Raw genomic sequence first — 27,798 nt, 5'->3', positions numbered from 1 at the left:
TTTGCAAATTATTTGGATTTGAAGACTGAACAAATATTGGCTTGTAGAAAACGGAATCACTGGATGTTAAGGAGTGAATACTATATTCAACTGAGAGAGAACCAGAAGTCTTTTTCCATTCTCTTCTCTTTCTTTCTCTTTTCTTCTTCTCTTCATCTTTTTGCTCCTGTTGCTCCTTAGATTAGATTTTTAAAATAAAAAAATTCCTTCCAGTAGCACCTTAAAGACCAACTAAGTTAGTTCTTGGTATGAGCTTTCGTGTGCATGCACACTTCTTCAGATACCAGTTGGTATCTGAAGAAGTGTGCATGCACACGAAAGCTCATACCAAGAACTAGCTAGTTGGTCTTTAAGGTGCTACTGGAAGGAATTTTTTTATTTTGACTATGGCAGTCCAATACGGCTACCTATCTGTAACTAGATTTTTAAAGTATTTAAAAATCTGGTGTATTCCAGAAAGATACATTGTCCTGGCTATGAACTTTTGTATATCTTTTGATAAGTATAAATAAAAGCAGGTATTTCCAACCCTCCAAAGAGGAAAAGGGGAGTTTGCAGAATAGTGGCACCCTGAGAGCTGCGAGGCAGGCAGAGGGTTAATCCCCGAGCAGGCTTGCCTCTCCGTCTTGTTGTTGCAGGATCCATTCTTGCCTGCCTAGCGAGCGGTCCTGCATTACATCACCACCTCCGTAGCCCATTCGCTGAAGGCCGGTCTCTCTCTCGGTCTCTCTCTCGGCCCCCTCCCGCCTGCCCTTCCCCAGCCTGCAGGGCTCGAGCCGGGCTTCCTCGTCGGGCGTGCCCGCTTGGGGGGCGAGAGAGAGAGAGGGGCAGGGAGCGCGGGGCGCCCGGAGCATCCTTGATGCGCCTTGGCCTCGGCTGGGCTGCAGGGAGGAGCGAGGATGGCGGAGAGCGAGTGCGAGACCCCCAGCACGCCCGGGGAGTTTGAGAGCAAATACTTCGAGTACAATGGGGTGCGCCTGCCCCCTTTCTGCAGGGGGAAGATGGAAGAAATCGCCAATTTCCCCGTCAGGGACAATGATGTCTGGATTGTTACCTATCCCAAATCAGGTAAGGGGCACGGCTGAGCCGGGTGGAGAGGGGCTGAGAAGGAAGGGAGGGGTCACGCATTCTCTCCCCCCCCACCGCATTTAAGGGATGGGTTGTTTTTCCTCCCAGATTTCACCTGTCCTCCCTTCCCCCCCCCAAAAAAAAACAAGTTCATGCAATGAGCCTTGTTTTTTCTGACTCCTGGCAGACAAATGGATGCTATGTAATGTTGGGCTGTAACTGGCCTACTACAGAAGCGCATGACGTAAATCACATTTTTATACCTTGCTATCTCATTATCTTGGTCTTAATATAGAGCAGGTATGTTCAATGCTGCAAATGTGTGTGCCAAAACGAGGGTGTGTGTGTGTGTGTGTGTGTGTAGGTGGATTAATTTTCTCAGGTCCAAAGTGTCCCAGCTGCCTTTTAATTTGATTCCCTGCAATGCCTTATATGTGGGGCAATAACGAACAGCAAGATTGGATGCCTGGTTTCTGTTTATTTGCAATGTGTTTACTCGGAAGTAAGTCCTCCTGAGTGCAATGCAGTTCGCATCCTAGCAGAAATGGCCGAAGGCATTTGGGGACCTGAATCAGAAAACCCAAAGGATACTCACCCACAGGACTGGCCCAGGACATGTTGGCACCTGAAGTGATCCACAAAATGGTAGCCCCCCCAAAAAGAACAACAGGAAGGGGGGTAAAATTAATATCTACTTTGGGATCGGCTGCCCCTCTGGACCCTTTGCCTGAGGCAGACCACCTCACATTGCTTAATAATCTGAGAAGGCTTGATACTATGCAACCCAGAGGCTCTGAGACCTGTTTTAATTTAAGGTTGTAGCAAAGGAAGAGGAAAGAGGCTTGCAAGTTTCCCAATATGTATTGATTGATTGCAGAAGAGATTAAAAATCAGCTTGTTACCTATCTTTATTGACAATCTCCCCTCCCACGACATAAGTGATTGCACGTACCTGAAAGGATTCAGTACCACAAGTTTTTGGCGACTTCCGCAACACGAGAGGTGCCATCAAGGAAGGATGAGGCATGCTAGTTAAATGGAGCCATTGAATTCCAGGTACCAAGGACAAAAAATAGAACAAAATGGTGTAGACCACCCTCTGCTCACGAGCACCAGAAGGCACAGGAAGATTGCTTTTGGAAATAGGATATTGGACTGGATAGACCCTCAGTCGGATCCAGCAAGGCACGGTTGTGTTCCTATGTTCACTGTCTCCAGTGAGTCTCCTTGGGAGAAGGGTAGGCCACCCTGACTGCAAATATGGACCTGCTAACAGTTCTACAGAGGGCCCACCAATTATAGAAGGGTTTGATTCTGGGCATCCACATGCAAAAGCAAAATTCTGCAATGTCAGAACCGTGCGCCCCTCCCCCACGAAGTGGCAGGCTCCTTGGGATACTCCCAGAGCCCTGTAAGCAAGGAAGACCCACTGGGTGTGTGGTGGGGGAGTGGAGGGAATAAAGAAATGGAAAGCAGGGTATGGAGGGGCTTCCTTGATATTTATTTACCGTATTTTTCGCTCTATAGGACACAACCGACCATAGGACACACCTTGTTTTAGAGGGGGAGAACAGGGGAAAAAAATTCTCCTCCTCTCTGCTCAGCGCCCCTTCAGCGCAGAGGCAGGAGAAACAGAGCCCCTTCCATTTCTCCTCCCACTTCGCTGAAGGGGTGCTGTGCAGCTCTCCCTCTCTGCTGAAGCCAGGAGAGTCTTGCTCTCCTGGCTTCAACGCACCGACCCCTCTCGCTCTCCAGGCTTCAGCGAAAGCAACGCGAAGCCTCCGGAGCGCGGAGGGAGCACTCCCTCTGAGCTTCGGAGGCTTTGCGTTGCTATCACTGAAGCCAAGGAGCCTGCATTTGCTCCATAGGACGCACACGCTATTCCCCTTAATTTTTGGAGGGGGAAAAGTGCGTCCTATAGAGCAAAAAATACGGTATGTATGTATGTATTTATTTATTTATGTGCTGCCCCCCAAATTTGCATAAGGGTGTGATTGCATATGCAAAGTAAGCAGCAGAACCACTGTATTTTAGGAGGAGAAACCATTAAATACCTTTTCCCTTGCCATTGGCTAGCCCCTATGGTAAACTAGATAGATAGCCCCGTATCCTACTCACTTAAGGGGAATCTGATTACAATGGGCAGGATTATCTTGAAGGAATGGCACCAAAGCACGTTTCTCAAAAATACTTAGTGTGTGCAGAAGGCTCTCTGCTACTTCATCTGTTTGAAGCTGTAGGCCCAGGTTTGACTCTAGTTCCATACAACTGATCTCACTTAGCAACATATCAAAAGACAAATCTAACCTGTATTTTAGTGTTTTGTTGGAAGCCGCCCAGAGTGGCTAGGGGGACCCAGCCAGATGGGCGGGTAAATAATAATTATTATTATTCAGTGAGGCCCAGATAAGTATTGAAATATAGATGCCGATATTGACACACATCTGCAACCATGTAGGCTGTGCATGAAGAAGGCTGTTTCAGGTGTGTTGAATCAGGCAGTTCCTTATTATTTTCCAGAGCTTGCTTCTGTAATTTACATGTGCTTAGAGCCCAAAAGTGGGCATGGGAGTGCAGCTTCTAGACATCTATCACATTAGTAACTTGTGATCATGCTATACCTTTTGTAGCAAGTGTATTTTGTCCACCCAAATGTATGGATAGGATCAGTGCGCTGTCAACCTATGTTCCCATCCCCCATCAAAAATATGTTGAGAATGCACTGTATTTTCTTCAGAAAAATGAGGACTTCACTGGATGTCATGAAGGGCTGATGCATGGCTCCCACTGACTTTGTAACCCTGTTGTTGTTGTTTAGTTGTGTCCGACTCTTTGTGACCCCATGGACCAGAGCATGCCAGGCACTCCTGTCTTCCCCTGTCTTCCATTGCCTCTCGCAGTTTGGTCAGACTCATGTTCGTAGCTTCGAGAACACCGTCCAACCATCTCGTCCTCTGTTGTCCCCTTCTCCTTCTGCCCTCCATCTTTCCCAACATCAGGGTCTTTTCCAGGAGGTCTTCTCTTCTCGTGAGGTGGCCAAAGTACTGGAGCCTCAGCTTCAGGATCTGTCCTTCCAGTGAGCACTCAGGGCTGATTTCCTTCAGAATGGATAGGTTTGATCTTCTTGCAGTCCTGCAGTCCATGGGACTCTCAAGAGTCTCCTCCAGCACCATACTAGTAAAAGGAACCCATAGAATCATAGAATTGTAGAGCTGGAAGGGACCAGGAGGGACATCTAGTCCAATCCCTGCAATGCCTTTTGCTCAACGTGGGGCTCAAACTCACGAGCCAGAGATTAAGAATCCCATGTTCTCTACTCTACCAACTGAGCTATCCCATGATGTGACTTCAGTGGCGTAGCGTGGGGGGTGCAGGGGGGGCCGGCCGCAGCGGGCGCAACATCTGGGGGTTAGGGTTAGGGGGCGCAAATCCACGGGTTAGGGGGCCCAAATTACTTGCCTTGCCCCGGGTGCTGACAACCCACGCTACGCCACTGTGTGACTTGGTTGCATTCAGCATTTCCCCACTCACTCAGCAACCTTTAGCCAATAAATTGGAGTGAGAGTGGAGCAATGCTGAAGGTGATAACATCACTCCATTGTCTCTTGAGACAGACAGATGCAAACAACAGCAGCTTTTATCATCCTGAACTGTTGTGGGTGGACAGGGCAGGGCAGGGCAGGGCAGGTGTTGACTGCTGGAGTCCACCCACGTCAGGAGAACCAAAGGTTTCCCACCCCTGGTCTAGTGAAACCAACATGTGATGTGCCATACAGAGGTCTGGAAGGCTGCAGTTTGAATTTGGGTCACAGGTTTCTGGTTCCTCACACCTGGGACTCATCTACACTAGTCAATTATACTGTTATAACTGCTTTATGAACATGTGACACCAGATGGCACTGTAGAGTAGTGATCTGTCGCCAGTGGGATTTTGCATTGAGAGCTTTTATATTGTAGTTCCCCCCCCCTCCTGTAGTGTTTTTTTAATCAGTATAGTTCAAGCCCTGGTCTGTAGCCTTGAATCAACAACTGCTGTTTTGCAAGTGAAGGCACTTCGGCTGATGCAAGGTGGTAAAAGTGCACATGATAATTTATCCATTCCTGCAGCAACTCCTCCTCCTCTTTCCGCGTTCCATGCCATTCTGTGGGTCCTCCCAGTCATCAAGAATGGCTTTTCACAAGGCTGCAGCAAGGCAAGATCTGATGGAAGGAACCATATTTGAGCACAGAGTGACCAGAAGCACGTGCCATTCTAGAACAGCATGAGCTATAATGAAAGCTTTCAACCAGGAGGCTTGGAATGGAAGCCACATGTGACTCTTGGAACCAGAAAGATTTGGTTACAGACAGATGATTGGTTTCTACTAGGGAAGAATGTTGGACTGCTCCCAAGAAGAACAGGACAGTTTGAGTGTGGACAGAAAAAGGCTAGAGTCACACAAGCCCTCCACTCCCAGCTCCTGGTTGAAAGCACCCATTGCAAGGCAGGCACATAATGCAGATTAGGTGGTCCTCTTCTCTATTGCTTTGGTGGGCTGCTTCATCTCCCAGCATTGATTCCTGACCCATATTTCAGCTGGGTTTAATTCACCAGGGACGCAGGTGGCGCTGTGGTCTAAACCACTGAGCCTAGGGCTTGCCGATCGGAAGGTCGGCAGTTCGAATCCCCGCGATGGGGTGAGCTCCCATTGCTTGGTCCCTGCTCCTGTCAAGCTAGCAGTTCGAAAGAATGTCAAAGTGTAAGTAGATAAATAGGTACCGCTCTGGCGGGAAGGTAAACGGTGTTTCCGTGCGCTGCTCTGGTTTGCCAGAAGCGGCTTAGTCATGCTGGCCACATGACCTGGAAGCTGTACGCCAGCTCCCTCGGCCAGTAAAGTGAGATGAGCACTGCAACCCCAGAGTTGTCCGCGACTGGACCTAACAGCCAGGGGTCCCTAAACCTTTATCTTTGCCTTAATTCACCAATTAAAACAGCCTGCAACACTGGAGTGGAAAATGTATTGAGTGGCTGGAAGGCCAAAACTCCCCCTCTGAAAACCTCCAGCTGCCGTTTCCAGATTCAGGTTCAGGTAATTTGCCCCCCCCCTCTTATAGATGGATTCAAGGTGCAGGAGATAACACCCTGGACAAATAATATCTTTGTTGCGCAATGTAGGAGAGCTTCAGGAGAAGAGGGCCCACACCTAAATGAAGTATTTATTTGCACCTGCTTATTGCAGTATTCAGTCATCATTTTTACTGTTAAGGATTCTGCCATGTCCTGGGCAAATGTTCAGTTGAATGTGGTAGACTGCACCGATGCAGCAGTAGCGTGCGAATGCCACATTAGAATTGGCTGGCTACATCTTTATTGCTTTCTTTAGCTGTACATCTGAAATATTTATGGCATGCAGGAAGCAAAGCACTAAAAGCTCTGCTTGATTCCTTCCCCCTCCCAAGTCTTTTAAAAACGTTTCTCTTTTATGAATCCTGCACTAGATTCATATCTGTTGCAGCCTTTGCTTAATTGTTATTTTCCTTAAGGCTTGATTCCTTGCAAGTATGCTAAGAATGTGTCTCTTAACCGCACCATAACCAGACGCAAGGTGTTTTTGACCTGGGGAAATATTCAAAGATGGGATTCTCTGGTCCGCAAAGGAAAACAAGAAAAGTGGTAACATTTGTGATTCTAGTGCTTGTGTAGATTGGATATTACAGCAGAACAGACCCCAGTTGAAGTTAATTTAAAACTGATTTAGGCCTTGTAAGCATTAGCTCTAGTTGCACTTTTTGAATTGTTACATGTATGTACCAGGATGTTTTTATTTGCTGGATGAAAGGGAAATGCTGTCAACTTTTCCACTTTCAACTTTTCCTTGCATAATTACATGGAGACTTTCCCCCGAAAATTCTTCTGATTTGCTATCTCCAGGCACATGTTATAAACACCACTCTCTTGAGCATTACCGGTAATCTCCTTCAGACTCTATTCACTTGCAGAGAACAAAAAGCACATGGCGCTTGCTCTTCCTATTTTCAAGCTGCTGGTGGGACTTGCATGATGGACATGCACAAATTCATTCTGCATTCAGAAACTTGCACATCTCTCCAAAAGTAGCTTTTCAGATATTATTCCCAAAAAGAAACCCGCACTTCTTGTTTCCCTGTAACCACATAAGTGGAGGTGAATGTGGATTCTAAAACAAAGGAGGCCAGGCCAGCAGTAGAAGTTGGGTGATAACCATGGACTTCTCAGTCAAGTGGGGGGAAATGTCTGGTGAGCTGTTGCAAGGAGAGAAGGGCTCAGCCCCACCCTCTGGCAAACCCATCACTTTCCCCTTACATGTGCCCCCAGTCCTGCTTTGCCTATTGAGAAGCAAGTATAGGGCTGGGAATTTTGGGATTACTGTATTGCCGACGGAGCACACTCAGACTAATGTGTGGCTGAGGGAGCAGTGAAGAGATCCTTCTTTGTTGTCTCTGTTGCATCCTCCAGGAGTTGCCCAGAGGAGCAATGCTATGTGGTCTGGAGGTTGCTCACTCACTTAGAGGGTAAAATCGATTGGCTCCGGTGATTTAGATACTATGATTGTGGCAGTGTCAGCCATGGTGCCAAACATAACATTTCTATTGCATATAGATATCATTGTTGTAAACCACTTTGATTTTTTTTAATGGCATAACTGCATATAAATATTTGTACAAATAAAAATTAATATCTGACCTCATTTAAACAGATGCCAGCCACAGTTCACTGCAGAAACAGGATAGTATAAATACCCTAAAATTAGGCCTGTTTGTTTAGGGCCACTATGAACTGCAAAGATTTGCCACTATATGTTTCTGCAGCTGCATAGGGTTGCCTTTAGGGTTGCCACATATGAATGTGCCTGTCATATTAATGAACTCTTTTTGTGATTCCTGTTTCCCCCCACGATTGAGTTCAGTTAGTTCGTCTGTACCTGGTAGATTCCATACCCCCCCTTTTTTTTGCTACTACTAATTATTCTGCGTTCCCTTAGGGGCGTAGGGCCAGCCTACATGCCATTATCCCAGGTGCCTGGTTCCTCCAGAGGCTGTTCGACTCCATCTTCCATCAGCCCCAGACAGCAGATGGCTAATGCTCAAGGGATGATGGGAGCATCCAGCAACCTCTGGAGGAAACCACATGGACTATCCCTGAGTTATCTGTTTTGTGCTCATGACAAATCTGAAGCAGGTAAAGTTGAGAAAGAGGAAACGACCGGCCCAAGTTCACCCATTAGCGGTGATTTGAACTCAGGCCTCCTTGATCCCAGCCTGACACTATATATCCATTATACTGACACTGGCACCGTTCCTTCAAGTGGGCTTTCTCATGTTGACTCCGGCTTAGAACCAGAAGCTGTGGTCACATTTGGCTGATTCGCCTACGTTTTACTTCAGCCATTGTGCATCTCCCTGACCATGTTATTGCAATTGTTTGAGAACCCTGATCCTGCTAGCAACTACGAGACCTGACATTGGCACCAGCACCCATGCCTTGCCGTTTTCCGGAAAGGGAACAACATAAATCCGAAAGGTTCCTGGCAATGCAAAGCAAACAAATTAAACAATGGAATGGTAGAGGAACACCTTCTGACCCTGGAACTGAATAATGCAGATCTGTCGTTAATATTAATATAATCAATATATACATTGACAAACATGAAGTCACTGTGGTATAGGTGTAGATTTCACTTGAGCTACTGCAGTTGTGTTAAGAGGCAGCATAATTGCCCTACATAATTGTGTCCTGATGCTAAAATCCATGATGGAAACCTACAGGGCCCTCTTTTTTCCCAGAGGTCACCCCAGGTTGCAAAATAATGTCCTATTCTCCTCTAAAACCACTTCCAGCACTGGAAATTATATGTCTGTCTTCATTCTGAGTCTTAGCCTTTCCGATGCAGTTATTGTAAATGTTAGCATCTAAAACAGTATAGCAACTGTTGCTAACTACATTGAAATTTCCTAGCAGTAAAATGGTAAAGAAACTCTTCCACAGTACAGTGGACACTCAGGTTGCGAACATGATCTGTGCGGGAAGCACGTTTGCAACCTGAAACGTTCGCAACCCACAGCGCCATGTCTGCACATGCGCGGGTCGCGATTCGGTCTTCTGCACATGCGCAAAGCGCAATTTAGTGCTTCTGCACATGCGCCGAAATCCGGAATGAACCCATTCCGGTACTTCTGGGATCGGCGCACTGCACAACCCGAAATCGCACAACCTGAAGCATCTGTAACCTGAGGTTTGACTGTATATGGGAAGATGTGTCCACAACTATCAATTTTTATAGTGACTGGAGCCAGTGGCGTAGGAAGCAGGGGCAGAGGGGGAGGACCACCCCGGGTGCCATTCTGGGAGGGGTGACAAGATGGCCCCTGCCTCTCCCCAGCTGTAGAGCGGCTGAGGGCGCCCGCAATCCGTATGGGCGCCTCTTGCGTGCCATCCGTACAGGCTGCCACTCTTGCGCACGGTGATTGTAGGGGCTTCCGCGCATGCGCAGTCCATACGGGCTGTGCTGCCCCGGATGCGGGGAGAGTTCTTCTGCCACTGACTGGAGCTGACGTATGTCAGCTCCAGTGTCCCAAACTCCCCTTGTTCTAGGCACATTTTGTGACAGGGCATTTCATTAGCACAAGCAGTTTCTGAGCTCTGGGCGCAGTACTGCACTGAAGATTTCAATCCAAAAACGGTAGAATGGAAGGAAAGGAGGAGCTTTTTCTGCCTTCCCACTTCCAGCTACACTGTGAAGACTGGAGAAGAGATCCTCTTAAGAATATTAGTGGGTGGGGGGTGGGCATGGGACGGACCAGACCACGTGAAAAACGAACATAATATTTTAGCTGCAGTTCATTCATTTTCAGCTTTGTATTCTTGTTATAAAAAATGTGCCTAGACATGCCCTTGCTGCGCCCATAACCTAGCCATTTAGCTCCTCACTTTCATATCTCAGTTTCTAACACTGGTCAGCCCCTACTTTTTAAAAGAGGCCATTATTTTGAATTGTGCAAGGAACAAAAGGCAGCAACATTGGGTCTGCCTCCTGACTCTCTCCCATGAGCCTTGAGAGACACAGGCAAAGGGATTTTTACCCAAGGAATGAGAAATCCAAGCCAGGGAACTTACGCCATCAGCTCCTGAAGAGATAATTCCTTTGTTGCCATGTAAAGGCAGGTGACGTGGGGAGCCCCAGGGGAGGGGGAGGAGGAGACTGGTCATGTTCCCTAATTGCCTTGGGGTAAATTCTGCAAAAATATTCTCAGTGGAGGGAGACATCGCAATTAGAAGTGTCAAGTTTGACAGAAGTTCCGCCATGCCTTTTTCTGCATGTCCATAGAAGGAAAAACAAAAATTAAAATGTGTTGCCTGACTCCCCATCTCTGGAGATACAAAAACTAAATACTAACTTTGTTTACTATCCAGCCTGATGAAGTGTTCTGAAGAACCTGAAAGCTGGCACACCAGTTTGTGAATTTTTGATTGGTCTGATAAATATATTGCCCTAACAGGGAAGTTGGGGTGGGTGTTTTTATTATTGGTCAATACAGGTACCTTTACTTTTTGTTGGGGGGGGGGAGGATAATTTAAAGAGGAATATAAGTGCAAAAGCTCGGGATTTTTTTCTTTTGCAAAAGGTAAATCTCCCCCAAAATTTTGGAATATAGTTTGTTGTTGGATTTCCTTAAAATGTGCACATACTAATATTAATACCAAAAGAGGACATGAGCCAGCAAGAAAGAGGACCACACAAACTGGAATGGGAGATCATGGAATATAATCGTAGAGTTGGAAGGGACCCCAAGGGTCATCCAGTCCAACCCCCTGAAATGCAGGAATCTCAACTCAAGCACCCATGGCAGAGGAGCCCCCAACCTCTGCTTAAATACCTCCAAGGAAGGAGAGTCCACCACTTCCCAAGGGAGTCTGTTCCACTGTTGTTGGTTTTGTTTTTTAATTAAAGATTTTCTTGTTTTACAGAAATGTAAATGCCTCTTGTATTTTTTTCCATGTAACATTTTTACAAATCAGTTTCATTTGTTGAGACATTGGGGGGGGGGAGATGGGGGGGTCGGGTGGCGATGTTTCTATTTTGCTTAATGTATGTAGGTTCTCTGCTGATCATTTGTGTTCCTTTGGTGGTGAGAGAGGTTGGGGTTGGCCTAGGGTGTGGCTGTTCATTTGTGGTTGGCTGTGGCGATCTTTGTTTTCATGTGTGAGTGGGGTGGGTGGGTGTTTTGGATCAGGTTAGCCATATTGATTTGTATGCTGCTGGTGGATTATTGTCATTGTCTTGTTGGGCTGTGTATGTGATAAAGGGGAGCCATACAGGGGTGAAGGTATCTTCTTCTATTTGTCCCCGTGTCAGTTTCAGTTTGTTGGTTAATTTTTCTAGTAGGGCTGTTTCCCATAGTATTTGGTACCATTGGTCCATGCTTACAGTGTCTGGTTATGGTGCTTCTGGCTGCTGAAAGTAGGTGGGTTATGAGTTCTTTGTGGTGTAAATGGGCATTGTTGTCTTGGAAGATGTTTAGTAGGGCCAATTCTGGGGTGATGTCTAATACTTGCTTAGTTATTTTACATATTTCTCGAATGGCTGTTGTCCAGAATACTTGGATTTTGGGGCACTCCCACCACATGTGGAGGTATGTGCCTGTGGAGGTGCAGTCTGTTCCACTGTTGAACAGCTCTTAGTTTATTTTCTTTGTATATTTTCCTCAAAGTGCTGTTAAGTCATGTACCGTATTTTTCGCTCCATAAGACACACTTTTTTCTTCCTAAAAAGTAAGGGGAAATGTCTGTGTGTCTTATGCAGCAAATGCGTGGTCCATGGAGCCGAATTGCCCAGGGGCGAAAAGCAGATCATGCTTTTTTTTTTGAAAGAGTGAAGTGGGTGTTGAAACAAAGCTGCTGATCACAAGCGATCAGAAGCGAGATAAGGGACGCTAGCGATAAAGGAGGCTGCCTGGGAGGGGGGAGATAAAAGCCCATGGATCCTCAGGATTTTTACATTGGGTCACCCCAAATTCACCATCAGATCACATAGCATGTCCATGGCTACAGCCTGCACCGAAAAAATCACGCATCTACTGTTTCCTGGGGCTGCAGTGGTACAAAAATGTGGTTACAAAGCACGGATCCACATGGATCCTCAGGATTTTTGCATTGGGCTACCCCAAACTCACTGTCAAATCACATGCCTGTGGCCACAGCATGAACCACAAAAGTCATACATCCACTGTTTCGTTCAGAATATTTTCTTTTCTGCTTTCCCTCCTTTAAAAACTAGGTGCGTCTTATGGTCAGGTGCATCTTATGGAGCGAAAAATACTATTTACCAACTACTTTACAAAAATTAGCGTCCAGAAATTCCTCAGGTGGAACTCTTAAGCTAATGGAGTCCTTCAACATACTATACAGGGAGCTGAAATGGGGAGGAAATGGAGGCCACATCCTCTTTCCGGGAGATATCAGCAGTAATTTGCTTTATGCTGCACTTTTGAAACGATTGAGTTAGCAAAAGCAGCCCTGAGAAATCTAATCCAGAGTGCACTCATGAGGCAATGCTTTTGGGGGTTTTAACCTGTGGATATTGTCCAGCCTCTGAGTGTTTTCCTTGTTCAGTCATATATAAATTAAGGAGATGATTTGGTGCCACATTACAGATCTTTGACCAGAATGGGTGTGCAACCAAGCTTACTGCATGAGGTGATGATAGCTTACATAATTTTTTAAAAGGTTCTTAAACCACTATGTCCAGAGGTAATATCTTAGCCTCCGGATGTCTTGGCTACTACTCATATCGACCCCTTCCAGCAAATAATGTCTGGATTGCCATCTGTTATCTCATGTTTATTTGATTTGCAGGCACCAGCTTATTGCAGGAAGTGGTGTATCTGGTGAGCCAGGGAGCCGATCCCGATGAAATTGGGTTAATGAACATAGATGAGCAGCTTCCAGTCCTAGAGTATCCTCAGCCTGGACTGGACATTATCAAGGTACGTCTTAAGCGACTGAAAACGTGTTGACCAGTTGCAATTATTTTCATTTTACCTCTACTTATTTGGCTTCTATTTTCAGAGCTCCCTTTTAATTCCCCTTAAGTGTACTGGAATGATTCATAATTTATTGGGTTGCCCTAATAGTTTGCTGAAACATTTTTGTAAGATATATTATGCTTTCAGGTAACATTCAGCTGCTTAAGTGCTTCAGCGAAAGGACCGGTTTACCTTTCTTGTTCTGAAAGTGGAGTGTCCCAAGGCAGCTGCTTTGTATGTTACCAGGAAGTGCCAAAGAGGAACTGTGTATTCTCCCCCATCAGAATTTGGAAATTCATCAGGTCTTTTCTTTGTTGTCTTTTAAGTAAATATTCCAAACACATTGATTTGGGTTTTAACACAGGCTCTTCTCTTCATCATTTGCAGTCTTTTCCCATTTTCCTCTTTTGTGTTTCATGTTTTATTAGACTGCAAGTCTATTGGCAGGGACTTAGAATAACAGAATTATAGAATTGCGAGCGACCACGAGGGTCATCTAGTCCAAACCTATGCAATGAAAGAAACTTTTATCAAGCTTGAACCCAACAAAATCCATCAAGTATGTTTTTTCCAGTACCAACTTAACATGAAACACATCACTGGCATATAGCATCATAAACCTGAATCTTGGAAAGCACTGTTCTAAATGAAAATATACCCTGGAAGGTGGGTGGATGGGTAGATTTTTATTTTTTAAAGTTTCTTAGATTTACTCCCCATCCCACTCATTTTTAAAAGATAACTTTTCATGGTTTAAATGCTCTAGAATTATATTAAACCACAACTCAAAAATTCCCCTTAATGAGGTCAGGAAAGGAGACTCGCCACCTTTCCAGAGAAATAGTTCTTTATAGCCACCACTTACTGAGCACGTGGCTGTTTCAGGAGAAGGGCATTACAGGCATGGAAGGCCATCTGGTTGGCCACTGGGAGTGCAGAATACTGGACTAGACGGGACTTTGGACGGATTCGGCAGGGCTCTCCATGCATTCTTAAGAGGTGTGAGACAACGCCCCTTTGATATCTTCTTGCTGTTTCCTGGAATATGGTCACACCAGCCTGCTTTTAAGCCACACCTGGGAGTCTATTTAATGAATAGCTAGATGCAGCAAAATGTATCCAGAGGGGATTTCTGCATCACAAGAAATGTGCAAAAACAGCACAGCAGTCCTGCTCTCCACCCTTATCCAACAGACAGGGCATCCTTCCCTATCAAAACATTGTACTGAAACTGCATGGAGTGCGTAAGTCAGGGGTGTGTAACTAGAGAGGAGCACCAGTTTTTTTTGTTGTTTTTTAAACCGCCCCGGTGTGTTTTCTCAAGTGGTGTGTTCTATTTAATTTCATTGGCGCATCTCTCTAGCTAAAATGAAACTATCGGAGGTAGCTGCTCTACATTTCTCCAGGGTCAGCTGAGGGCAGTGCAGTGTCTGTGCTGTCATATTTCCCCTACTGGAATCTATGGTGTGGACGAGGGAGGAAGAATTAAATGGGAAAGAACACCATTGATCAGTGGATTTTAATAGACCCCCTTCTCTTTTCTGAAACGGAGTCTGGGTATTAGTCTAGTGCTGGAAAAGTGAGGCCTTAACGACTCTGCAAGGAGTTTGCTGGAATTGCTTATTAAAATGCTGCAGCAGTCCCTTTTGACTCACCTTCCTGACCTTGGGTTTCAGTTTTGTGTCTTATCTATATAACATGCTGCTCAAAATGCCCAGGCACTGGGAATGTGGCCTGATTCATGTACAGCTGGAGCAGCATAGAAACCAGTAACAACCACAGAGAGAAAACACGTGGCTCTTTTGAGCAGCAGAGAGGAGTGTTGACTGCATAGCAAAGAAACCGAAGCATGCATGTTCCTGTAGTAGTAACTTGGTGTCTGAACCACCAAAGCTTTTGGCTGGAAATATGAAACTGGAAGTTATAAATACAGGAGCACAACAAAGAGGAATCTGGATCACTTAGAAGAAGGGATATATTATTTATTGGTTTGTTTTCCATCATGTATTTTACAGGAGCTTACATCTCCCCGCCTCATCAAAAGCCACCTGCCGTATCGTTTTTTGCCTTCAGACCTACACAGTGGTGAGTCCAAGGTAAGAATGGTTAGCTTTGTATTATTTCTTCCCGGTGTGTTTTGTAAAATGGAGCAGGGTAGGGTGAGAGAAATATCCACTGATTAAGATGAATAATTTCCATGTTCTTAGGTAATCTACATGGCTCGCAACCCCAAAGACCTGGTAGTGTCTTATTACCAGTTTCACCGCTCCCTACGAACCATGAGCTACAGAGGAACATTTCAAGAGTTCTGTCGGAGATTCATGAATGAAAAGTGTAAGAAAGTTTGACACTGGCTATTGGCAGTTCCTTTTAATGTTTCAAATTCTGTTCTGCACCACTTCTCAGGAACAAAGTGTGAAACCGTCTTGCTTCTGGTTCAAACCGTTCATGTTGGCATTTGCCTTCACCTGATTGAGGGACCTCCACCACACACCTTGGATATTGAGATGGATGCTCTGCATCAGCAATGAGGAAACTGTGAACCGCAAGGCCTTGTTGGGCTTCTACTCCCTTCAGCTCCAGCCAGCATGGCTAATGGTCTGGGAGGATGGGAGTTGTAGTACAACAACATCAGGAGGGCACCAACTTGGAGAAGGCTGACGTAGGCACTTGCTAAAGATGAATCTCACATGAAATGCAGCTGTAAGTTACAGAAGATTCTCTCTGAAGTCACCAGAAGTCGCTAAATATATTGGAATATATTCAGAGATTGCTTTTTGGTGCTCCCAAAATTTCCTTTCCCAGAGGAATGTATGCAAAGTCTGGGTCCCTTTCCTGAAATTAATCCCTTTGTGATGCCTCTGTCGGAATGAATTGGTGTGCACATCTGAGCACCCATGGAATTACAATGAGTGAATATAGACAAAATGAAGCACAGCTGCGCGGCTTCACTCCACGGAAGAAGCAGTTGACTCTCAGCACCGCGCCGGACTCCCCGCTTTGCTCCGGAGCCCTTTCCAGGGTTCCCTCGATGATTGGGGGCTCTAAGGGTGCCCGCCGAGTCCCACAGTCACAGGCTTCACCCGCCTGTGATTTTCAAGGGGGTCCCCGCTTCGCCGTAGCAGCAGTGGAATTTGCTGCCAAGGAGTGTGGTGGAGTCTCCTTCTTTGGAGGTCTTTAAGCAGAGGCTTGACAACCATATGTCAGGAGTGCTCTGATGGTGTTTCCTGCTTGGCAGGGGGTTGAACTCGATGGCCCTTGTGGTCTCTTCCAACTCTATGATTCTATGAAGCACCCTTTATGATGACACTAAAGTTGCATTGGAAGGAAGAATAAGGCAGAGACAAGTGCTACCAAAAGACTTATTTAGCTCCATATCAGAGATGGGGCTGCCAGTTACATTCACTAACCACATAGCTAAAACATGGCAGCATGGTGAAGACAGGGGTAGGTGATTATTTTATCATTTAGGAGAACCAATCTAAAGTTCTGGAGGCCTTACCCCATGGGCAGCCAACGTCTTTAGCAAGTGCCCAAAGTATATTACAGTAGATAGTTTGTGGGAATGTTGAGGGTGGCAGGAGAGGATATATTGTTTATCAATAACCTTCCTAACTTCCGCTAGCAAGTTTCTTCACTTAGCAGTGTGCATTCCCCTTCTTACGCAGCAGAAAGCTGGTTGCAAACTCGTGTGAGTTTCTTAAGACAATAAGCAATTTGAATCCCTCTTAAAAGAATAAAGGCACCACAGTCTTATCCATAAGTAACAAAAAATAGTTTTACTCATGATCAGGCAGAGCACAGTGTGATCCCTGAAGGCAGGCTTTAAGCTTAAAGTTACAAACACGTACAAACAGGTTTACCCCATATGGGAGAAAACCAGGAGACTGCTGTGGCAGCCAGCAGTCCAGTCCAGGTGATTCAGGAAGCAGACAGGACAAACAGGAAGGTCAAAGAGAGGGAAGTGGCTGCGTGACTTGGCCTTTTGCCTAGTCCCATGCAAGGAAGGATGCTCCAGGCCAGGAAGAACAGGAAGTTTCGACTGACTGGACCAAACATTCCCTTGCATGTCCACTCTAGCAAAACAAGGAATGTTGTATTTGACTGCTTCCAGTGGATTACATCCCACATAGTTCACCTCTAGTTTGCTTATAGTACATGTGCAACTACCTGTGCGTTGATGTGGCTTCATTTCTGAGCTGAACCAGGAAACAAGCAGCTGTTCAGTATGGGAGACACAGGCAGGAATACAGACCGGACGCTATTAATTAGGCCTAGTCAGGTGCCACTGCCCACCACTCCTTGTGCCACTCGAGTTGTCACACCACCATTCAAGCTGGCCATTGGTCACGTATTCCTAAACCGTACAGGGTTCCAGCTTTTAGTAGGAACCATCATGCATAACTGGGTCAAGTTCTACACCAGAAGCAAATATGTATTCAGACTTAAACATGCAAATGGTGAGTGCAACTTAACCAGATTCACATGTCTTGTTGGTTTTCCATCCTCTCTCTTATGTTTAATTTTCACACTGCCTGCACACAGAATCTGGAGAGGTTTTTATGATTCAAAACAAGGATAAATCTGAATATACTTATATTGTAAAGACCGTACATACTCCTCTAATAGTTTTTGTTAGAAAACAAGGCAACAAAATTCAGTTCATGCACTTCTTTCCAGCTTTTGTGTTCCAGAGAAATTTAACTAAAAGTGATGTCCTTGTGTATTAGCCATTCTATTTTCTGTCTCTACAGTAGGATACGGTTCATGGTTTGAACATGTGCAGGAGTTTTGGCAACATCACATGGACTCCAATGTTCTCTTTCTCAAGTATGAAGATATGCACAAGGTAAACTCATATTGTATAAAGGCTCCCCCCTCTCCCTTGTTACCCATGGACTCCCCCCACCCCACCCCAGGGTATCTCTGATCAGAACTGGAAATCCCCTCCTCACTGATACCAATTACCATTGAATGGAATTTTGTGACTTGCAGTGATACTTATATTTTATAAGAATCAGTTTCTGAAATGAGATGGGGTATTAAATTGCAGGAGGAACACATTAGTCAAATGAATGAATGAAAGAAAGCAAACAACAAAGCAATCCAAATGGAATGGAGGGGCAAATTTGGCAAATCCGAAGCCTTGCCAGGATCACAATGAAAATTAGTAAGCCATTTCAGGGCTCTGGGGCTGGTAGACAGTTTCCTCCATTCTGGTGTGTGTGTGTGTGTGTGTCTTAAGGACTGTCAGGGCAGGGCCAGAGGCTGATCTAGGGGAAGGGAGTAGTGATTCATAGGGTTTTGTGCCTCCAGAAAGGTAGCAGTCAGAGCTGGGGAGAGGTCTGAGCAGCTAGGGGGTGGGAAGGGGTGTGGGACACAGAGTGTGGGACACAGGGCAGGAGTCAGGGCTGGAGGAAGAACAGAACTCACCAGGAGTGCAGGGAGAGACACTGCCTGAAGGGCCGGGTGGTGGTGGCCGAATCCCGTTCCCCACTCTGTCTTCTCCCCTGATGTCCCCTAGAACCAGGAAGGGCTTGAAGAGCCAAGCATAGCAACAGCTTCTGTGTACAAGAAGTCACAGGTTGCTTGCTCTCAGTCTCTCAGACGAGAGTACTTATGTTTTGGTGTTTATATGGCCACGCTGTTGCTCCATCAGTCTAGCTCAGAGCCAGTGGCGTAGCGTGGGTTGTCAGCACCCGGGGCAAGGCAAGTAATTTGCGCCCCCTAACCCGTGGATTTTAGCACTCGAGTGCGAGCGCCCGCCCCCCCCAGATGTTGCGCCCGGCCCCCCTGCACCCCCCACGCTACGCCACTGGGGCTGGGGGCGAGCAAAGGAGCCAAGGACCCCCCCCCAAGGCTCAGCAGGAATTTATTAAATTTATTATTTGCGGAGCCCCCGCGGGCTGAGGCAGCCGAAGCCCCCTCCCCTCGGGCGCCTCCCCGCCCCCTCCTCTCCTTGGGCTGTAGGTGGAGCTCCAGATCCGGGCTTGGCGAGCGCCTCTCCTCCTCCCGGCCGGGTCCGGGGGCTTCCAGTCGTGCTCCGTCCTCACACACCCCTCCCCCGCGGCTGAGACTTGCGCTGAGAGCCGGAGCCAGCGGCGCCCCCTTCTGCCGGGAGACCCTCACCCGCCTGCCGGCTTCCTCTCGGAGGGTTTTGGGGAGCGCAGGGCGCGGCGAAGCCCCTCGGAGCTCTCCTCCCTCCCAGTCGGCAGAAGCAGCCGCCGCCTGTGGCTGGGCCGAGGGGATGGCGGCGGCGGCGGGGTGCGGAGGCTGCCCGTGCCCGGCCAGGCGTCGGTGGTGGCGGCGGCGCTGCTGTAGCGGCTGCTTCTCCTGCGAGCAGTGAGTGGAGCGCAGCCGCAGTGGCGGCGGGGGGCGCACACGCGCTAGGGCGCAAGGCTGGCGGTGGCGGCGGGGAGCCCGGCGGAGGAAGGAACTTGTCCCTTCCCTCTGGACTCGCGCCCCCCCCCCGATGTTGCGCCCAGTGCGGCCGGCACCCCTGGCACCCCCCACGCTACGCCACTGCTCAGAGCACAAGTCTTAAGTGGGGAGTGGGGCTCAGCTTCCTAATTACAAACTGTAAGTTTGTGCTTTGTCAATAAAGAATTAAACTGCCAGTCAATTGTCTTCCTTGTGCAAGGTGTGCTCAGGACTGTGGAGCCTTCATCCCTTTTGCCTTTGAAAGAGAGCACCTTTTAGACACACTATTTGTCTTGTTTCCAACTTTGCCCCCTCAGAGCAGAGGGATGTTTGTCCAATCTGTGAGATGGAGCTAAGTGAACAGGAGCCCTCTCAGATTTCTAGCCATCTACTACTGGTTTGTGATAGGGTGTGGCCCTAAACTGAGCCCTCTGCTTCTCTCTCTCTCCCCCCCCCCAACAAAAAAAAATGGCCTGGGCTGCTGTTGTTGGGGTGGCTGTGCACAGAGCAGGGGCATATGAATGGGGCTTGGTTAGTGTCAGAATCTACACAGGCAGTGCCTACCAATTCATGCCACGGTTCCCCCCTAGGGAATGCCTGTCTGGATTAGAGCATTTATATCTAGTTAGGCTATTGTCATTCGCCTACAGTAGGGAACTGATATTCACAACGCTATTACAAGCCATTTGCAAGGAATCTTTAAATCTGATTTTAGCTATTCAGCTGCTTTAGTTAGGACCTGAAAAATGAGTCTATACCACTGATTTTAGGATGCTGCTCTCGACTCTGCTAACACATACATCTATGGCTGCTTGCAGGGCTCATTTGTTATTGCTAACCTTCCTCTCTTTTTGGCTTTTCTCTTTATTGGCACGTGCACATAATCTTTCGTCACAGGATCTGGCAACTATGGTCGAACAGCTGGCGAGGTTCCTGGGCGTCTCTTACGACAAAGCACAGCTGGAGTCCATGGTGGAGCATTGTCACCAGCTCATTGACCAGTGCTGCAACGCAGAAGCCCTTCCTGTGGGCAGGGGTATGTGCAAATATTTGTAAAAGTGGAAGGTGGGTGCTGTGGGCCTCAACGATTGCGGCACTTGCAGACACAGAGGTTGAAATAGAAGTGCTGCACCTTCTCTGTCGTCAGATACTTACTATGATGCCAAGGAGCTTGCCTACAGATTCAGAAGCATGTAGTAGAACCTTTTCGGGACTGGAAAGCAATAGTTTATGTTTGTAGATATTAAAATGCTCCCTGGGATTTTTTCATCCCTTTTTAAAAAACCACCTCCCTAAGCATGGAAAGATAGTGCTTCAGGATGATTCCACGGCATACTAGTTTTCTGTTGGTCCTTTTTTACCATTGGGATTGGGAAAGGGAAATTGTCAATGGAAGAGCTGTACCACATGCTTCCTGATGTATGGATTGGCTCAGAATGCGCTGGCTTTTCCAGTGGGCTGTTGGGGGAATAGAAGGAAACCGACAGAGTAGGACAGTGGAGACAAATGGAAGTAAGCATCTTGGCCCTGAGCCTCTTGGGCTGGAGACAGCCCATCACCTCTTCAGAGTGTGGAACGTGGCATAAGAAGAAGACCCTCCTAGATGTGAGTTGTTCTGATGATCTAGAAAGGGGGTGGGTTGCAAATGATTAAGGGAAATGGAACTTCCCTCCTTACAATGGCTCGGCTCCCCTCACCGATGAACACCTGTCACTTTTAAAATTTGATCTTCCACACCTCTTCTCCCCCCCCATTGCCCCCTCCATATTTCATGTTTAGACAAACTGAACTGCCACTGTCACTTCTAGTATGGCCCAGAGACGTTGCCACTGTGGAGCACATATTTATTGGGTTTGTTCCACAATCACAAATACCAGCTTATTGGAAGTGTAATGAATGTGTTTGCAGAACAGAGGATACAGTGGCTCTGTCTCTCCCACCTTCTTTTGTTTATCTTCAGCCCAAGGTATCCAAAAGAAGAACAACCAAATTGTCACCTTTTTGTTAATTCTGTCTGGCCACAGTTGTTCTCTTGGTTTCACCTTACTGCCTTTGGACCGGCACTCTGTCCTACCCTTAAACAGCCCACCTCCAGAATGAACTTCATTTGGCCTAGACATTTTCTCTCAGAATATATGCTCAAACTTATTCACTGCCTGCCTTTTATCCATACATGTCTTCTTTTTTTAAAAATTATTTGTTTTGCTGCTTTGCATTTGTGATAATTTTCCGTATTTCAAAATCCAGCCTAAATATCAATATGTGTTTTCTGCCTGCCTTTTTTCATTTGTTTGTGCAATTTAAAATTCTGTGATCAGCCTAAAATTAGTTTATTGCTTTGTTTAATTTACCACCAGCAACATTTTCATTATTTTGCTTTATGTTGGGTTTCTTTCATTTTCCCTCCATTTTTAGCTCCTTGACCTTTACTCAGAAGATAACCCCCCGTTGCTGTGAGAGCAGGCCATGGGTTAGCTTACGTTCCTTACATTTGCTCCATATCCCATCACAAATCACAGTTTCATGAACCCAGGTGGGTGACTCTTCGACCAGCTATCCATACACATCCTTGGAAAATGGTTATCCGCAAAATATAATACTTGTTATTTAAATTATCACCGTGGCGGCCAACCTTTTTGTGGGCATGAGTGTTGCCAGTCACATCCCAAGGGGGAGATGGTGCCTCTCTAATGTAGGGGTGGGGGACCTTGTTCACCCTTCTAGGCAGCCTCTAGGGGGCGTCTGTCACTGGTGGGCTGGGTCCAGAGCAGAGGTGGAGCTAGCTGCTACGGCATCCAGGGGCGGGATTAGCCACCTACGGGAGCATCGCCCATGGCGAGCTGCGAGCATCCCAGGGGGTTGCTGCCCACGGCAAGCTTCCCGGGGGCAGTGGTGATGTCACCCCTCCTCAGGGATGACACCCAGGGTGGACCGCACCCCCTTCCTTCGCCAGTGGTCCAGAGGCCAAAGTGGGCGAGGCAATTGTACAGTCAGCCCCATCCATTCTCTCCTGTCCAGGCAAACAAGAGGCGTTTGAGTTCAAGGACATGTTCCAGACAAGCAAAAGCTCTCCAGGGGGTGGGAAGCAGGTCTGGTTATGGGGGAGTGGCTTGGTGAGAGACCCAAGGGCCAGATAGAGAGGCCTGGAGAGTGCATTTGGCCCCCGTGCCTGATGCTCCCCACCCTCCCTGATGTACACTATCAGGAATTACAGGGTCAGAGAGAGTGACCAGCAAGCGGGGCGGGGGGGGGATTCTCTAGCCCTTTTGGAGGACGACACTTGCTCTTTTTGTTAACAGGTCCTGCCACATCCTGTCAATGATTATCGGCTTAATTTCTGGTTCTCGATTTCTCTCTCTTTTCCAGGACGTGTTGGGCTGTGGAAAGACATCTTCACTGTCTCCATGAATGAGAAGTTTGATTTGGTTTACAAACAGAAAATGGGAAAGTGTGACCTCACATTTGACTTTTATTTATAAAGCATAAAGCAAAAGTGCATGACTCTGATATCGGGATCCCAGCTAGAAGTGCTTTCTGCATTCATTTATTACTTGCTGGACACAACACTATACCTGTTGCACATATCAATACTTTAAAAAAAACAGGCACCGTGCATTGGGAAGTGAAGGTAAGAAGAGCCCTGCAAGATTGTGGCAGCAAACACCTTGTTCAGTGTTTGCTTTTCAGGTGTGGCCCTGGGCTGACCCCCCCCTGGCTTACACACGCATAAAGGCACAACAAGCATTCTCCATTGGTTTGTGGGCATCACCCGCTCACTGCCCTTCATTCCATAAGTTAATGGTGCATTGTATGAAGAAATAACACCCACCCCCATTGCTTCTTCTGAACCTCTTGCCCTTCTTTCTTTTTGGACACGAGAGGGGGGAAATGAGCTTCTTTTTTGTCTCTGCACCATTCACAGCTGTAAAATTATTTTTACTTGCTCATTACTTTATCTCGCCCAGGGCAACCCAAAGCAGCTTACAACCAAACAGGCAATAGAGACATTAAAGCAAGACAAAAACCTTTGCCAAGCCCCTACCTGGAACTGGCCACATGTGCTTTACTTGGAAGTAAGGCCCAATTTGTTCAGTAGGACTCTTACTCCCAGGTAAGATGGGGATAGGACTGCACCTGGGGGGTGGGTGCTTATTCAGAAGTAAGTTTGTTTCCTTAAAGCACTTTTGCCCCAAAATTCAACAAAAGACTCCCAGAGCTGCTTAAACAGATCAGCAGTGAGGCATTGCGCTGATATTACCTGAGGGAATCAGCATTCAGAAAAGGATCATGGAGCTTAGTTCAGCCCATTCTGGAAAGCTCTATGCACTTCTTTGCACAACTGATTTGTGAAATGATGGATTTAAGAACAACAAAGTATCTGCCCCTTAGGTTTATAATCCAGGAGGCAAGGAAAAGGAATTGAGAGGGAGGTTATCCGAGTCAAAGGGGGCACATTCATGAGCATGGTGCCTTACTTGTATTTTCCCCTAAATTAAGAAGAGGAACCAGCCCTACTATTAGGCAAAGTGAAGTGACTACCTTAGGTGGTAGGTGCTGGAGGGGCAGGCAGTAGCTCTTAAGTCCCCCAGCCATTCCGCTGCGTTGGAGGGCAGAGCATGTCTTGACCCCTGAACTAGCTTGCTGGTTTAGGTGTGAGCATGGAGGACACTGCCCTGTCACCACGACTGGATTAAGATTCAACTGCCTGTCTGAATTGGCTTCTGTATGTGGCAGGGGCACCATCTTGCCCTTCACCTCAGGCAGCAAAATCCCATAGGTCAGTCCTGCTAAAAAGCCCCCAACACGTTTCCTCAGAAGGAAGATGGCTGCACAGTTGCCATGCTCATTCATGTCACTAGGGCTCCTTCAGAATAACTTCCCGGTGCATTGTTCCTAAACAGAGTCAACACAAATAAGAGAAAACATCCTTCCTCTGTAAATGAAAGCATTCTAAAAAAAGAGAGATAAATGCCAGGAATACCTGACTGCTATGGAACACGTTCTGTACATGTAAAGTATGTAGTATATACACAGTTTAGGGATGTATACCTTTTCAGAGTCATTGTGTATTTAAAATACTTTATGGAAGCTTTTCAGTGGAAACCTCAAATAATTTCAGTGATCCAGAGACAAGTTCATTTCAAAGGAAAATGGGTTACAGGCTGAAATGATGTGCTAAATGTTACCTTAGTGTGTGCGTGTCAAGCACTCAGCGTTACTTTCATAACTAAGATAAGGAGGACAACGTGTGATGGTTAAGTGCAGACTCTTCCTTTTTTGTCTCTCATCAGCTTTCTACCCCTTTCCGCTCTTGCTCTTTTGAGTGTTGGGAAAACAGGGTTTCCCTCCAACAGAGGTTCTGGCAATTGGAAAAGTCCAAGCAACCGTTTAGTAGCAACTTCTCAATTTGTGATCAGAAAGGCTCTACAGGGCTGTTGTGTATGAGGCAATGAGCACTTTTCCATTATGGGCTATTACAAATTTTGAGGACAATATATTTTCCAGTTGCTTGCAGAAAACAGTGGTATTGGGGGTTCCATATGACAAATTGTCTCACAATAAGGACAGTGTTTTTCCCACACTTTTACACCTTGTGCCTCAAATTCAGATCCCCAGATGCCAGTTATCTGCTTGATGGTTGAGCTGAGAGGAATAATTGCAGCTGTATCATGGAAGGATATCTGTACTGAGGTAGGATCTTGGAAGTTTTGGGTGGGGGTGAGCTAAATCATTTCCCCTTCCCCACACCTTGTTGCCAGATTCCAACTCCCCTCAGACATCCACCCACCAAGTGCAGCTTGGAAGGGGAAACAAGGCTGAGAAGGGATGGTACTGAAGAAGGTTATCCACTTGTCTGCATAGTCTGGCCGGGAATCGTAACAAATCTGAATGTTAGAAAAAGAAGGGGGAAAATTCCTGCAGTGAACAGAGCCTGGACTGTGATTTGAAAGTCTCTATTGAAACTGAACCAGAACAGAATCTGAACAAATACTTAGATTAACGTAGCTGAGGTAGTAGACCTGTACCTAGGTGATGTGACTTGTGAGGCTGCAGGAGAGATTGCCTCTGACTGAGTGCTCATCCATCCATCCATGAAGCGTATGCATGCATCATGTGCTGCCTGTCAGGAAGAAGGGTCTACTAGATCTCTTCTCCCAGATACAAAATTTTCTCTCTGGGTTGTTTTTCTTTTCGTTAATATAAGGAGAAGCGTTATTTCACGTGAGCTCCCACCTGCAGTCTGAAGTACAACAATCCAGAAACAGATTTACCACCACAGTGGGAACTAGGCCCAAATTATATCTCATTAGACCAATTAACTAGCCTTGCTCCACTGTAGCATAAATAACTTATTGTAACCCATAAAAGCTCCTGCAAAGGGAGGCCCATAATACTTCCAACAATCACACTTCCATTTTCCTACATGAACCAGAGCTGAGCAGGCTCTGAAGTTGTGCTGCTCCTAACCCTGATTGGCATGAATCTGAGTGAAACCAGAACAACTTCTGGTACAGATGAGCCTGAACGGAAACGGAAACAAGATTTTAACAGTAGGGCTCACTGGTACTTATGCACTCCACTCCCACCTTGCATTCAGGCCCACCCCGTAGGTTGAGAATCTAGTTAAGATTGGAAATTCTGTGAACCGCCCTGAGACCTCCGGGTATAGGGCGGTAAATAAATTCAATAAATAAATAAAATAAAATGTCAAACACCCATTCATCAGTTATGACTAGGTCTGCCAGCTGACCAGAAAGAATGGGAAAATCTGTTCTTGATCTACCAGTGAATCCTTTTGAGAAGTTAATTTCTGCAGATACAGTGAACATTTGAAAATTTGGCATCCCTGAGCTACAATTCTGGCCTTCTGAAACCATCTTCCAGTGTAGCCAATATAGCTCCCATCAGCAATGTGTCATGGTGAAGCAATGTTTAGCGGGTGCGGTGTCTCTTCATAGTGCCCATGCGAATAAAGACTGCGTGTGTATTAAATAGCAGGCATACTCTAATACATAAGCACAGTATAGCAGTTTCTAGTAAACATCAAAGGGCATCGTCTCTGATGGACATGGAAAAACAAACTAAGAGCGTGCAGCTGAAAACTGAAAAGAGCAGCCACACACAAGATCAGAATGAAAGCCAAGATGTGTGCTTACTATCTATAAATTTATGTATACCTATTCAGAAAGATTATGCATATAGCCTGCGGTTTGCTTGTTAATATAAGAATCAATTATCTTTCATTTTTCTGATTTAATAAAGGGCGGCTAAACCACAATCCAGAGAGCCATCTTGCCTCTTTAACAACCTAGTGGTCATGGACCGTGATACAACCCAAAGTTCCTTCTACACCATCCCAGTTCCAGTTCTGTTGCCCACCCTCTTCTCCCACAAAAGGCTTGTCCACACCAGAACAGAATGTGGGCCCCATCCTAGTGTTTGCCTGGGCCTTTCCCTTTCACATGCGGGGGTTTTCAGTCCTGTTTGTTTTAGCCTTGCCAATGTTTTTTGTTTTTTGTTTAACACACACACACTTAGGTGGTGGGGAGTCCAGGCCAGCACTGGGATGGGGGGGCATCATGTGGATGCCCCTACCTTAATGGGGAGACAGACCAGTGCAAATCCACATTATCCTCTGTGTGGATGATCCCTCTCTGTGGAGTAGTGCAGAAGTCCTACTTGCTCCAAGAAATGGGAGGAGAAAGGGTTGGTAGATAAGATTGCAGCCTGGAGATCCACACTGTAGTAAATTTACAGATGAAGTGGAGAATTTGGTAGGTGCATAACCTGCTGCCCTTTCTGCAATTGCACACCCACTCTGGGACTGTGTGATATTCCTATTTATTACAGGAATACAGGGAGTGGGCACACAGAAGGAACAGGTGGCCTCACTTCATCCCTATGAACACCCTGGTTACAAACCTGGCAATTCTGGCACAGAAAGCCAGCTTTGGGGTTGTTAAGAGAGGGGGCTGTTCTTCAGGTTGTCCCTGGCAGCCCTCCTTTATGATGGCTCGTTGAAATCTCTAAAGACGGACAAGCGTCAGTTATCATTTCCATAGGGTAGAGGGAGGCAGTTGTCTATCAGTGCAGGTGTTGGCAAATGGTGTCAAAAATTTTGTGGCTTGACAGCACTCCTTGTATATTTGTGAGTGAAACGGCTTTTGGTAAACTTTATTTTTATATTTTTAGTACTGTTGAGAATATTTAAGCACTACACATTATACTTTGTGCTTGCTTGCTTATTAAATAAAGACATGTTCCGTG

At 46.5% G+C, this 27,798-nt stretch overlaps 1 protein-coding gene across 2 annotated transcripts; it reads left to right on the top strand.

Annotated features, from left to right (window-relative positions):
* The first annotated feature begins 625 nt into the window (after positions 1–625).
* On the top strand, positions 626–27,798 carry SULT4A1 (sulfotransferase family 4A member 1). 2 transcript variants are annotated; one of them, XR_014219950.1, is made up of 8 exons: positions 626–1,068; positions 12,941–13,071; positions 15,126–15,206; positions 15,318–15,444; positions 17,865–17,959; positions 20,428–20,566; positions 21,946–22,063; positions 22,897–27,798. XR_014219950.1 is itself a non-coding variant. In XM_082223310.1 (7 exons), the coding sequence occupies exons 1-7, from the start codon at positions 900–902 to the stop codon at positions 23,007–23,009; spliced, it is 855 nt and encodes a 284-aa protein (XP_082079436.1). In that variant the 5' UTR covers positions 627–899; the 3' UTR covers positions 23,010–27,798. The 2 variants fall into 2 exon arrangements, 1 of the variants encoding a protein (XP_082079436.1); XM_082223310.1 differs by lacking the exon at positions 21,946–22,063 and having other exon boundaries at positions 627–1,068.

This window comes from Podarcis vaucheri (genome assembly GCF_965113315.1).
Source record: "Podarcis vaucheri genome assembly, chromosome: 5".
Classification (NCBI taxonomy): Eukaryota; Metazoa; Chordata; class Lepidosauria; order Squamata; family Lacertidae; genus Podarcis; species Podarcis vaucheri.
This window is presented reverse-complemented; position numbering and strand designations above follow the sequence as displayed.